General features: G+C 56.3%; 1 protein-coding gene across 2 annotated transcripts in view; it reads right to left on the bottom strand.

The window, feature by feature from the left end:
* Positions 1–1,652: 1,652 nt before the first annotated feature.
* USH1C (USH1 protein network component harmonin) overlaps positions 1,653–13,272 on the bottom strand; it is a 47,361-nt gene continuing 35,741 nt past the window's right edge. Inside the window, exons 20-26 of one of the 2 annotated variants that reach the window (XM_014783350.2) lie at positions 12,554–12,604; positions 9,873–9,914; positions 9,265–9,318; positions 8,830–8,929; positions 5,906–6,012; positions 4,514–4,569; positions 1,653–2,121 (exon numbers count right to left, since the gene is read on the bottom strand). In XM_014783350.2, coding sequence (XP_014638836.2) covers positions 2,109–2,121; positions 4,514–4,569; positions 5,906–6,012; positions 8,830–8,929; positions 9,265–9,318; positions 9,873–9,914; positions 12,554–12,604 — 423 coding nt within the window. In that variant the 3' untranslated portion in view covers positions 1,653–2,108. The remainder of the gene's footprint in view (positions 2,122–4,513; positions 4,570–5,905; positions 6,013–8,829; positions 8,930–9,264; positions 9,319–9,872; positions 9,915–12,553; positions 12,605–13,272) is intronic. The other variant, XM_004418480.3, reaches the window with a different exon arrangement.

Here is a 13,272-nt window from a genome sequence, read left to right as displayed (position 1 = left end):
CAAGAGGAGGTAACCATCCCTGAACAGCAGAACATTAGTTGTTCTTCAACTGTGGGGAGAATTGTTCTGCCAGCAGTCTAGAACTTGAGACAGTCCAGTGAGGGTTGCTCTGCCCCATACGGCACAGAGTGGAGAATAGTATGGTCTCTGGAGCCAGAGTGCCTGGGTTTTGAATGCCAGCTCCACTCCCTCCTCACTGTGTGACAGAGTCACTTAGCCTCTTTGTGCCTCGATCGTCTCTTAATAAAATGGGGTTGGTGATCATAGCAGTACCCACCTCGTGGGGCTGCTGACGAGGAGAAGAGCTTAGTGCTCAGAACAGGCCCTGGCATACAGTCCGTGCTACCTAGGTGTTGGCTGTTAGCACCAGGCTCCTTGGGGGCCCCGCACCAATCCCAGGCATTGCAGTTTGAGACGGCAGACACCAGGGTCCGGCCCAGGCCTGGCACACGGAAGGAGTCAGCAAATATGTACCCCTCCTTTTACCTTCGTTTTGGGATTGTCTCCAGAGCCAGGTTAGGAGCTACATAAGAAAACACAGAGAATTCCTCAGGCTGGCCGCTGTCTCTGGGAGCCAGCTATTAGAAGGTCATTGTGGCTTTGTCACCACTGAGATCAGCAAGTCCAGCAGTTTCTCTCTCTCTCTTTCCCCCTCCCATTGATCACGACTCACTGCCCACAGTCGCTGCTGCCTCAGCAGCCATGTTGGGTGGGATATGACCCCAGCCCCAGCCACAGCTGATTGGACCTGGGATTGGTCCCTGACCCAAGGGCCACACTCAGGTGAGTTGGTCCAATCAGATTCTCCCTCAGGAATTTGGAATTGGGAAATGGAGACTCAGCCAGGTGGTGGTGGTGGAGCTACAACTGAAAGGTCACCTAGAGTGGCAGAAGATCGTGATGGCCGTGTTCAAGCTAAGCTCTGAGGATGCAAGGGAAGCTGGTGGCAGACAGGAGGCCTGACTGGAGAGAGCTGCTCCTCTGAGACACTTTAAACCGGAACCACCTTCCACTTCCAATTCTCAGGAAGCCTGGGGACACCATGTCTTCTTGTCTTGGATTTCCCTGAGATACTTACAGTGACATGACCCCATCTCTTTCCCGAGCTAGCCTGAGAGCGTCCTTAGGCCCTTTAACCAGGAGGGCCTCGACTTACCACCTGCCAGCCCCTTGGATCTACATCCTTCTGCTTCAAGCCCTTGCCTCCTTCCATGAGGTTCTGCTGGATGTAATTTCATGGATGGAGTGGAGCCCCTGCACCTCCCTCCCTCACATTTTGTCTAGGTGACCTCAGGAGGAGCCGCTGAGGCCATGCTGTCCCTCAGAGAAGCTGGGGCACCCCACACCTTGAGGTGACACTCTGGGGCTCCTACCGTCAGCTGCGCTTTCCTGAATTGAGCAAAGTTTCTGCCCCACGGGCTTCATTTCCTGCCCTCCTTCTGCTGAGAAGACACTGGACCCCAGCCTAGCCCGTCTCCCGCTGCCCAGATCCTACTCCAAGCCAGCCCCTGGCCATTTGATCATATCCTTCATGTCGGACCCAGATCCCAGCACTGGCTTCTGTTTCTCACTCTTGAATGGGAGCCAAAACCTTATGATTTTCTATTTGACAGCCTTGAATCTGTCGCCCAAATCCACACTCACTCCTGTAAGTTGGAAAAGAAATCTGTTTATTTGATTAATGAGTTCAGCATAAGGATTGTGGCAGCAATCTTAGCAACAATGACAGCAGGAGAGAGGACAGGGATGGAGAGAGAGATCCAAGAGCCAGGTCCTATTAGAGTTTAAGGGAGGAGGCTCCTGGGGCCGGGAGAGACCAAATTCACAGGGCCAGAGAAAAGATGTGCGAGTCTGGGTCCCAGAAGGCCTCTTCAGAATGGCTGGCTGCTCCCTCCTCTATCTTGGCCTTCAGAAGAGTGGCCTGAGGTGTTCCTTACGCAGCCCTACTGCAGGGCCAGAGGGAGTCTGAAACCCCTGGGTGCTGGCTGTGGGTTTCCAGGTGCCTGCAGGCTAGTGTCTCTCAAGGCTGGTTCCAGGCTTTGTGTCCAGGAGGGTGGGTCCAGAGCTCACTGGCGTCTAGGTGTGAATTTGGTTTCTCCTTCTGGACTTCAGAAGAAGGTCCTGTGGGGAAGAGGACAGAGACCAGGCGGGTGCAGGCCTTGTGGGTGCACATTCAGCCCAGGGCAGGGCCTGACAGCAGGGAGCACCCTGCTGGCAGCACAAGGCCTGCCAACCTCTGAAGGCCCCTCTTGGTGCAGGCCCCAAGCAGCAACACAGCAGCCGTAGCCACGGCACACAGGAGGCTAGGGAGAAAGCAGAAGGCACGCCTGGGCTGAGGCAGGAGGGGACCAGAAGGCAGAGGAGCTGGGGTCCCTTGCAAAGAGCAGATGACAAGTGATGGGAAACACAGAGCCACTGAGGCCATCCCAGAAGCCATGGCAGAGCAGGCCAAGTGTCTTGGGAACATGAGGCCCTAATGTAACTTGAGAAACTTGTAACAGAAAAGTCAACAAGTCCAGGCTTGGGTCTGCCCCAGATGCTGCCAGCTGTGGGTTTGAGGCCACACCAAACACCAGTTTCATGGCCACCTGCCAGCTCTGTCCATAGGCACAGCCCTTTCATGGGGTGGGAAACACATCCCAAAGCTGGGCTCCACAGTGTCCCGTAGACAGAGGCCGGAGCCAAAGGAAAGAGAAGGCATGGAAGACAGATTGGTCTGAGCAGGGCTCGGGCCATGATAGGTCACAACAGGACGTAAGCAACTCTCATAGGCCAACCCTGGTTCTTTGGACCAGACTAATCGTCTCTTACTTGCCCTGGCTCTGCCCACGCACGGGGGCCCCGTGGGGTAGGGGCTTCCAGAGGGTAGTGCTCCCAGGGACGGGGAAATCCAGGCTGTGCTTCCTCTGGGCTGTCCCAGCCCATCATGCCCGGTTAGAGGCACTGTGTGTGCCCGGCAGAGAACGGGTGCCCACTGCTCCATCCTGCTCATTTGGGTGCTGCGTGGGACCCGTGGCATGTGCCAAGGGCTGTCGTGAGTCAGGACACCCAGGGCCCAAGCTTGCTACTAACTGAGCTCTGCTCGGCTCCCCCGAGTGGGAGGGCCTTTGAGTCAGACAGAATTCAGTGTGGCCAACAGCAGGCCCGGGTGGCACTTCAGGAACGTTGCCTCGTGCACCCCTCCAGACACTGGTCCAAAGAACCTGCCGACACGTGGGCAACAGACGGCCACTACATGCAGCATGGACAGACGGGCCCCTGCAGCCCGCCTGCCTATTCACCGTGGGGGCTGCCAGGCGCCAGCTACAGGAGGAGCCCGCGTCCATGCACGGCAGCACGGTCTTCAAGGAGCTTTCGGACCGGCTGGGGGCTTTCGGCTGCAGAGGAGGGAAGAGAAGAGCTACATACACAGAGCAGAGCAGGAAACACAAAACAGGGCTCGGTTACTCCCAGGCAGAGCTCCACCCAACCTCTCCCTTCACTTGGCTCCCGCCTCGGGTCCTGCCCAGGCCCTGAGGTCCAGAATTAGTTACTACAAGACCTCAGTTTCTCCAAGACATGCACAGAACTCAGCCTCTGCTGGGCAGGGGAGCAAACGAGTGCAGCCATGACAGGCAAGCAGAGGGTGAGGAGTGAGTGTGTGGGCAGTGGGGTTGGGGGGAAGGTAGGGAGGTTATGATAAGGTGAGGATGGAGGCCAGATGCCGCAGAGGCAGAGAGAGAGAGAGAGACAGAGAAAGAGAGAAAAATGGATGCAGAGTGACAAAGATGGAGAAGCAGGGACTCAGAGCCAGGGACAGAGAGAAGGAAGAAAAGGAGAGGGTAGGAGAGAAGGGGGAGAGGGATGAGGGAAGGAGGATGAAGGGGAGAAGGGCAGATGGGAGAGAGAGATTGACAGGAAGGAAGAGGAGAGGGGGAGAGGGGAAGGAGGGACAGAGAGAGAAATCCACACAGATACAGAGACAGGGGTGAAACAGATACAAAGAGAGACAGACACAGGGAATCACAGAGAAAGATGGAGATCAGGCCAGGGCTCCCTGGAGAGCCTGCAGGATGGGCCAAAGCCCGTGGTCCTGGCCTCTTGGAGTTGCAGCAAGAGGGAATTGCAGTTACATGATCAGGAAGGCTTTCCAGAGAGTAAAAGACAGAAACCTTTAAACCAGCTGATGATGATGGTGCAGGGGTTCTCAGTGGGGAATTGAATCCGGAGGCTTTGTCCCAACTTCATCATTTACTTGGTCTGAGACCTTGAACCTCTCTGGGCCTCGGTTTTCCATATGGAAAGAAGAATTTGGACAAGACAGTCTTGGCAGCTCTGACAACCTTGAGGACAGTGACTTAGTTCTAGGCTTTCTCCAGCCTGGGAGCTCTATAGAGCGATTACTACTAGACGCTGTGTGCTTGGGCCATTCCTTCAGGCTGGATGAAGACTGGGGGTGGGCTGGGAGAAGGGGGCCAAGATTCAGGAGGAGGAGGAAGAGGAGGTAGCAGGCCAGGCGCCCGTACACACTTACAGCTCATCGTCGTACTCCTTGGGGGGACAGACAGCGACCACAAGGTCGATCCAGTCCTGTGGGGAGAAGCTGTGTGACTCTGGGGCACGCTCAGGAGTCGCCCCTGACACTCCATTCCCATTCCTGGGCACCACAGCCCAGGATCAGCCGGTTGGGGCCTTTTTCCCATGGGGAGGCAGGCTCAGGTGGAGCTGGAGGTCTGCCTGGTGGGGATGGGCCTCACTGTGGAGTCCCATGGTCTGGGGAAGCTTCCAGTCTCTGGGGCTTCAGGACCATAGAGGCCCAGGTTCCCAGGCCCTCGAATGACACTAAGTTCCCAAATGCTGATCTGTGGACCAGGGCCAGGCAGCAACCTCAGAATCACTTGGGGAACTTCTTAAAACTCTAGACTCATGGACTTGGCCCCTGGAAATGTTGGGTAGGTCCTGGGAAACAGTGTTTTTAACAAGCTCCCTAGGTCATTCTGATGCACAGCCAATTGGGGGACTTGAGGCTTAGCTTTTTGATCCTAACACTTGAATACCCTCAATGGCATCACTGCCATCTTGGCTTGTTCATCATTGTCCATCCTTGGGTGTATCCACTAAAAAGTACATGAACTATCACTGGACCTCTCTACCATGCAATAGCTCCCAATACTGAACTGAAATCTCTTCCCAGGACCTCCGGCCATCCAATCCACTTCTGCCCTCAAGAATCACAGAGAACACTTCTGCCCCCTCTAGCCTAATGCAGCCCTTCAGATAATCAAAGTCATTACGTTACCCGTGAGTCTTCTCTTCTCCATATCCCTTCATGTGGGTCCCAGGCCCATCTGGTCAGCTTCCTCGGCACTGAACTTAATACCTCAGGCTCGGCTGCCTGCATACAGTTGCACAGATTGTGCACTGCACATCAGCGGGCACCATTCACACTGTAGTCTATAGGAGGGCACCTCCTCGGACTGTGCAGTGCACAGCCTGGGCGACCTTATGTGGTGGCCTTGACCTAGGTGAGTGTCTACTGAGCACAGAGAAGACTACCACCAGACCCTCCTCCATTCTGGACCCTCTACTTCTATTAATGCTTTCAAGTGACCCCAAGCCCTCTCTTGATTCCTGTTCAGAGTGCACTCAGAGACCTTGAGTCTTCTTTTCTTGGGTGGGTTGCCACGCCTGGTCTTCTGAAGTCTGTATTTGTGCCACTTGCTTTTTGGATTCAAGATCAGGAACCGCCATTTATTTTTCTGAACCCCATCTTGTCAGACTGAGACCACTGTCTGAATGGGGTACGTGGGTGTCACCCAAGAGTTGCCTGGACCCTAGACCCTGGCCCTGGGCAGCTGCACCCTGGCTGCAGGGGCCAGAGTTTGAGGCAGGCAAAGAAGGGAGGCAGGGAGGGGACTGCCCTTACTCCCTGATTCCAGGCCTTCTGCAGGGCGGCTTCAGCCTCGGCCAGGGTGTAGTCGGTCACAGTCTTGCCGTTGATTGCCATGACCTCGTCCCCTTTCACAACGCCACCTGCAGGAAGACGAGGCTGATTGACCACCTGGGCTGTATGTGACACAGGGCTTGGCAAAGAGGGTCACTGTAGGGCCCCAGAAGGAGCCTGATTCCTGGATTCTAAAAGCTCACATGAGCTCAGAAAGCGCAGGGGAAACGATCCACCAGGTTACTCAGAGGGCACTTCCTTCCCACTCCATCCACCCCCGCTCGCCGCAGCTCAGTAGAATCAGGACACCAGTGATGAATCCCACCCCAGCTACCCCAGCTTTCGTAGGGCCTCTGCTATTGCAGAAGGAGACAAACTAGCATTTCCAGTGGAGTTGTCAGAAACAGGAGCTAGTTCTGTGTGCCGTCCCTCTCTGCGCTCCAGCCCTGCTGGTCTGCCTCAGGTCCCTGAGCCCGCTGAGCTCTTTCCTGCCTCAGAGCCTTCACGTGCTGTTCCACCTGGAACACTTGTCCCTGCTCTCTTTCTTCTCTTCTTCTAGGTCTGAGATGACATGTCTCCTCCTCAGACAGGTCTTTTCTGACCCCCACTCACTCTAAAGTAGGTCTTTCCTCTTATTCTCTCACAGCATCCTGGTCTTTTCCTGCAGAGCATTTTTCACAATTTGTCCTCATCTATCTCTCTGTTGACTGATGGCCTCTCCCACCAGCCTGTCAGCCTCGTGAGGGCAGGGATTCTCTTTTGGGTTCACCTCTACATCCCCAGCACTTGACGTAATACCTAGCACAAAACAGGAATTCAATGGATATTTCTTGAATAAATGAATGATGTTGAAGGTGTTCCTGGATGAGATGACCTGTGATCTGATAAATTTGGGAAAAGCTGAGTTATAAGCTAAACACTTACTCACCGCAGGACTTGTCAGAACCTTGAATACGCTAATATGGATGTGGCTTTCTAAGAAGCAGACAGATTGTGCATGGTTTCCCATGTATCTTCAACCTCAGAACCTTTTTCTTGAGGAATTTCTGCCAGTCCTGATGTCTACAGAACACTCTGGGTTATGTTGAAAGACATCACCCAGAAGCCTTGCGGGCATGAAGGCCCATAGGAATGTGGTGTGTGTTACTGAAGATGGCAGCTGTGGTAGCATAAAACACACGTGCTCCTGGGAAACTCCCACCAGCTGCTTGTGTGTCCAAAGCAGTGCGGGAGCAAACTGTAGACAGCAGTTCCCTCTGGACAGCGGGCCTGGGCAGAGGTGACTTTCACGTTTTCATTTTGCACAAACCCAAGATGGAGCCCCAGGGGCAGTAAGGCTGTGGTTGGGCTGGGGCTTGGAGGGGGAGGGCCCAGGAAAGTTGGCCGTCCATCCTGGTCCTCGTTCCCTGCTAGACACGCAGACAGGTGGCCTCCCTGGGCCAAGCAGCGACCTTGCCTCAAATGGCACAGAAATAGGACAGAGGAGGAGGGTGTGGGCCGGGTGGGCAGCGTGGGCCATGCAGCTGCCGAGCTGAGGAGGCCCCCGTCCTACAGCTGAAATGAAGGCTCAGAGTGTGGCAGTGAGGGGCCTGAGGTCCACGAGGCCGTGGGTGGCAGAGCTGGACTTGCCGTAGTAACCCACAGAGCCTGGCTGCTGGCGACCCAGTGACCTCATCACTCCACCTCCTGCCCCAGGCCCTCACCCACCTCCATTCTACCACCTCGGGCTTGTGGGAGAGCCTGACTCCGGCCTAGCCCTGCCCAGAAGGGGTCCGATCACGGCATTCCCTGCTCTGGCCTGGAAAGGGGAGGAGGAGGGCCTTGGGCTCCTCCTTCGAGGATACCTACTCCTCCACAAAAGGCTCGGGAGTACTGAAAAGCCTCCCGGACCTGGAAGAAGAAACCACTAACGGTGGCGTTTCAGACACTGTCTGCCAGGGCAGTGGGTGGATAGTCTGAGGCAAGAGTCTGTGCCTGCGGTCGGCGAGGCTTTGCTCCTCAGCAGAGCGCGTTTCTCTTGATAAGGGGATCAAAGCAAAGCAAGAAGATCATGCCGCAGAGAGACCCAGGGTGGGGGGCGCCCGCCCCTCTGGGAGGGGGCGAGGCAGAGGGGCACTCGTGCTGGGCCGTAAAGCACAATGACCCAACTGCCTGGGTTCAAGTCCCGCCTCCACCGCCTGCTGGCTGCGGGTCCTTGAACAAGAAATTTAACCTCCCTGTGCCTCAGTTTCCTAAGCTGTAAAATGAGAATAATAACAGGACCCGCTTTTGGGGTCGTTGTAAGGATTAAATGAGTTAATACACACCAACTACTCAGACACAAGATGATGTGCCAGGTACTTAGAACAGCATCCGGCACATCGTTCGTTCCTGACAGACACTGGCTCTTATCCTTGCTAGAAGGATGGGTAAGGTTTTGATGGTTTGTCCCCTGCCTTTACACGTGCTGTCTCCTCTTCCTGGAAAGCTCTTTCCCACCTTCATGAGGCTAACACCGACTGATCTTTTAAGGCCCAGCTGAGGCATCACCCTTCTAGGGAGCCTTCCCGGCAGCCCCCTTTCCCTTGGTGGGTTAGGGGCCCCTCCGGGTTCCCACAGCTTCCCTTCACCCCCCGAGTCCTCTGTCAGCCCTTAGCAGACCGCACTGTTATCGTCAGTACTAGGCAATTCTGAGCATATTTTCACCACAGGATGGGGCGACCCTGCAGGGCAGGGTGGCATCTAGTTGGCTGAGTACCCACAGGTCTTGGCACCACTGTATGCCCATGGGCAACGTGTGGGACTGACTGGATGGATGGACAGAGCCAGGTGGGGGTCATTCTTGAGCAACTCTTGACTCACTCCAAGCGGGCAGCTGGTGGCTTTCCTGGAGGGCCCTGTATAACCATCACACCGTCGCCACTCACCGTGCCGCTCAGCGGCTCCCCCCTCGTAAACAGCTGAGACGACCACCTTCCCGATCGGGGAGTCCACACCACCTTCCAGGGCCAGGTCTAAGGATCCTTCCTGGTTAGAGGAAAATAGGCCTTAAGGAGCCAAGCAGACAGCAACCTGTGGGCACTTGAGCAGCCAAGAGCCTCGTGATAGGGCCACAGAGAGGGCAGGAGAAAGCATGGGGCCAATGGCAGTGCTGCAAGGGAGAAAATGAGGCATGGACGCGAAGCGGGGCCTGGGTGTGCGGTCTCACCACAGGAAGGGCATTGTCAGGGACAGAAGAGCATAGTCGGGATCTGAGGGGTCACCCAGGAGTCATCTTGAGAGCAGGAGATGCAGGGGCCAAGATAGGAGGGGGCAGGGCAGAGAAGGGGGGTGGCCCACCCCACCTCCATGTACCCAGGTACCTTCTTGATGCGTAGGAGCCGGACATCCTTCCCTATGATCTGCTCGGGGGTGAACTGGAGGAAAAAGACAGTGGGGAACTGTGAGTCCACCTGAAGGATAAGGGTGGGGGCGGGGGTGGGAGGGGAAGCCAGGCACCCATGGGACATTGGGCCTCACAGAATACATGGACAAGGGGATCCTTCCTAGCCCCACCCCCAACCGTCTTCAACCGGGGGTCCCAAGCCCCATGGGGGACACATGGACACATATGCAGAGGTGGCCACACAGATCCCAGATCCATTCTTCCGGGGAATATTGTGAGACTGGGTGAGAGCATGCCCTGTAAACGCACAGCACGGTACCTGGCACCTAGTTACTGCTCAGTGGGTGTAACTGTTGTAATGAACCACACACACACACACACACACACACACTCCAGCCGTACAGTTCACACTAGAATGTAGTTTGAAATAAGCCTTCCCAGGAAAGGACAGTTGGGGCCTCCTTGGGGCTCCTCCCATGCCCCCCTCATCCCCGGGACCCCCAGGGCCCAGAATGCACCACCAAACACGCTATAATCTCCTGGACCATTCCTGGGATACCCCCTGGGGGAGGAGTTCTCTCTCACCATGGAATAGGGGTCGAAGCTTTCCTCATATTTCCGGAAATCCTGGGAGCAGAGGGAGGGTTTTAGGGCAACAGAGCAGAGGCCCCTGAGGGTGACTCAGGAAACAAGCTTAGGGCAGAGGAAGATGATGGTGAATGGGTCAGAGGCGGGGGGGAGGGGGGCAGGTGTGGCCTGCACTGGGGACACAGGGAGGAGGCTGGCAGCCCCAAGAGCCAGAGCACCCCTGCCCGGGGAGAAGCAGGAAGCTACGGAAGCGTGTGTACGACCCTGGCCCTGGCCCCCGCGCTGTTCCAGTGGGGTGGGCATCTGGCTGGCAGGGGCACCCGCAGACATCTAGGTGGCCTGGGCAGGTAGTGCTGGCCTTGCTGCAGGTCTCCTCTGCCCACAGCCCCAGGTCTTTTAGGTCCACCCTCAGCTCCTCCAAGCGCCCACACGAGGCCGGGTCCAGGCTCTGGGGGTGCAGCCCAGCTTTTCTCCACCCAGTACTCTGACCCCAAAGAAGCACCAAGACTGCTCAAGAGGCTGCTCTCCCTGGGGAAACCAGCCACAAAATGAAGAGGGGGGGGACAAAGGGACATCAGGCACAAAGAGGAAAAGGGGGGCGGTCTGTGCTTGCCCGGTGCCCGGCACTGTTAATGTGATGCTTATCTAGAAGGCAAGAGGCCTCCCCAGAACCTCAGCCAGGGGAGGAAGCAGGAGGACACCCAGCTTAGGGGACCTGGCTTGGTGGGGGCTGTGGGAACAACTTCCCCAAGATACAGAAACAAGGTGGTGAGAAGGGGGCAGAGCCAGAACACACCGCCTTCCCAGGAGTCACATGCAGAGAGCGGGAGCCCTGGGGCCACAGACTGAGGGACCAGGCACGCCAAGCCCGAGGGCAGCAAAGCCTCGGATAGTCCTCACATGAAGGTGGGAGCGAACGAGAGGCCCTGTGGCAGGGGCCCACACAGACCTTGCTGGACTGAGTGGCACCACCCCTGGCACACAGTTCCCTAGGCCACACCAAGTGTCCCCTAGGTCAACATCATGGGGAGGCCACAGTCCCCTCTATGCTCAGCTTCAGTAACGAAGCTCTGGGCACAAGATGAGGGCCAAATATCAGCAGAGGGGTCCCTGGGCAGCTGCCTGCCCTCCCTCATTGGCCTTCATCACTCAGGCTCGACCCCAAAGAGCCTGGCCCAGCTCTGAGGCCACCCCCAGGTCAGTCTGTGGGTGTCAGGGCAGCAGACAGAGGCAGTGATGCAGCAAATCCATGGGTAAGAGGACTATCAGGCAGCACTGGGGGTCAATGCTCTTTCACTGAGAGGGCCCTGCCTAACCCTGCCTGTTTCTTCTGGAAACCAGGCAATGCTGGCTATGGGTCTCCCTCCCCTTGAGAATCCGCTCTCAGCGACTGGCCAGGTGGCAATTTGTGTCTTGTGTGAATTTAGATCAGAGACTTGTAGGCTACTACAGCTGGTCAGCCCTTGTGGAGGGAGCCCAACCCTTCATCCAATGGATGGAGAAACTGAGGCCCAGAGAGGTGACATTCATGCCCAGGTCACCCAGTCAGTGGCCAGTGGAGCGAGGGTTTATCTCCCTTGGACACCTCATCTTCCCGCCTCTCTCCTTTGAGACCTGTTGCGTCCTAAACAACAAGTCCCCTAAATGTCTATTTCATAATCACGGTGCTTTGAGAGGCAGGAAAGCATAGCATTTAGGAGCCTGACTCTAGAGCCCGACCTCCTGCATTCAAACCTGGGGTCTCACGCTAGCTGTGCCATCACGGGCACGTTTCCTCATCTCTTTGCGTCGGTTTCTCATCTACAAAATGGGGATGATAACAGTACTTACCTCCTAGGGTTGTTGTAAAGAGTAAATTAGTTAATATACATAAAGTATTTAGAAACAGTGCTTGGCACAGTACACCTTCTAAGTGTTATCTGTCACCTGTCACTGCCCAGTCATGTCTCACTCTACAGCTGGCACCTCCTCTTTGCTCCCTGCCTGTGGTCGAATCAGCCCGTGGTTGGGAGGTTGGCTGCAAGGGCTGGAGCAAGATCTCCATCTTGGGGTCTCTTTCATGGGTGGTGAGACAGCCAATCCCATGCCTGGCTCTAGGACATAATCCCCAGGAGGGGTGAGGAAGTGGCTGCCTGCCTGATACCACTCATGGACCAGTAAGGACTTCTGCAGCCCTGTGCACAGGAGCACCCCAGGCAGATGGAGGACCTGGGCCTCCACTTCCTCTCTGATGCTGGGTCAGTGTCAGGTGGGGTTTGGTGAAGCTGTCATCTGCCTTGAGGGGACAAGCCAGGGGAAGGGGCAGGGAAACACCTCAGGCAGCCCCTTCTTCTGTCCTAGTGCTGGAGCAAGCACCCAGCTTGGCCTCTGTGACCCTCTGAGGGTTCCTTCTGCCTGCTCTTCTATGAACAAACAGCAGCAAAAGAACTGAGGCCCCGAGATCCTGCTGCTTTCTCAGCTGGGGCACCGGGTCTAACAAGCCCAGGTCCCCACCTGATATGACATCCTCCTCAACCCCTGGCTGCGGGCAATAGGGGACACAGTGCTGGCCTGAGGCTCCTGGCAGATGGCGCAGGGGGCCACCTCAGAGCCAACGGGCACTCCCAGAGAGAGAAGTCAGAGGGGAAGGGACAGGGGTGGCGGGGAGGACCACAGACACACGATGGATATCATTTTACTTGTCTGAACGCTGTCTGATAAACCACCATCCTCTTCAACATCTCCTGCGGCTGCCAGAAAAAAAAAATAGTTCCACACTGGACATCACTGATAGGTCTCGTCTGCCCCCTGGTGCCAGAGCCTGAGCCTGCCAGCCAGGGCTGCCCTGGCAACATCCCCCCAAACAGACACAGCCTGACTTATGTGAGGGGCCTGCTCGACGTCCCCAGACACAGCAGCTACCCAGTTCCAGTCAAGCAGACAGCACCCTGTCATCAGCCAGAGAACGCAAGGCGGATGCATCAGCAGGCCGTCACAGGAGCATGAACTTGGCTCTTGGGGAGCTGACAGGACAGCGAAAGCTCAAAATAAGTATCTGAGCCGTGCTGCCCTGACATTTGGATAGGGTTTCCTTGAAAGACGAATAAAAATTCTGGCATGACTCCTCCTACTGTGGGAGGGCCTGCACCCCTGGAGGGGGACACATATGAGTCCCAGCTCTCTCAGCTGAAGGTGACTGGGGGTGGGCAGATGCTCCCCACACCCCAGAACCACCCCTCACACTCCCAGTCCCAGCGAGCAGTGAGAAGTGAGGTGGAGAAAGGGAGCGGGTCTGCTTTGGCCAGCTCCTCATCTGAGGTGGCCCACGACACAACAGGCCTTAGGGGCGGAGGCCAGGCAACTGGAGTCACTGTAGGTTCTGGCAAGATGGCAACGGAGGTAAGAACTTGGGCTCTGG

This window comes from Ceratotherium simum, chromosome 7, assembly GCF_057802395.1.
Source record: "Ceratotherium simum simum isolate JZ-2026a chromosome 7, ASM5780239v1, whole genome shotgun sequence".
NCBI lineage: Eukaryota > Metazoa > Chordata > Mammalia > Perissodactyla > Rhinocerotidae > Ceratotherium > Ceratotherium simum.
Note: the sequence above shows the minus strand (reverse complement) of the source record. Positions and strands in the feature narration are given on the sequence as shown.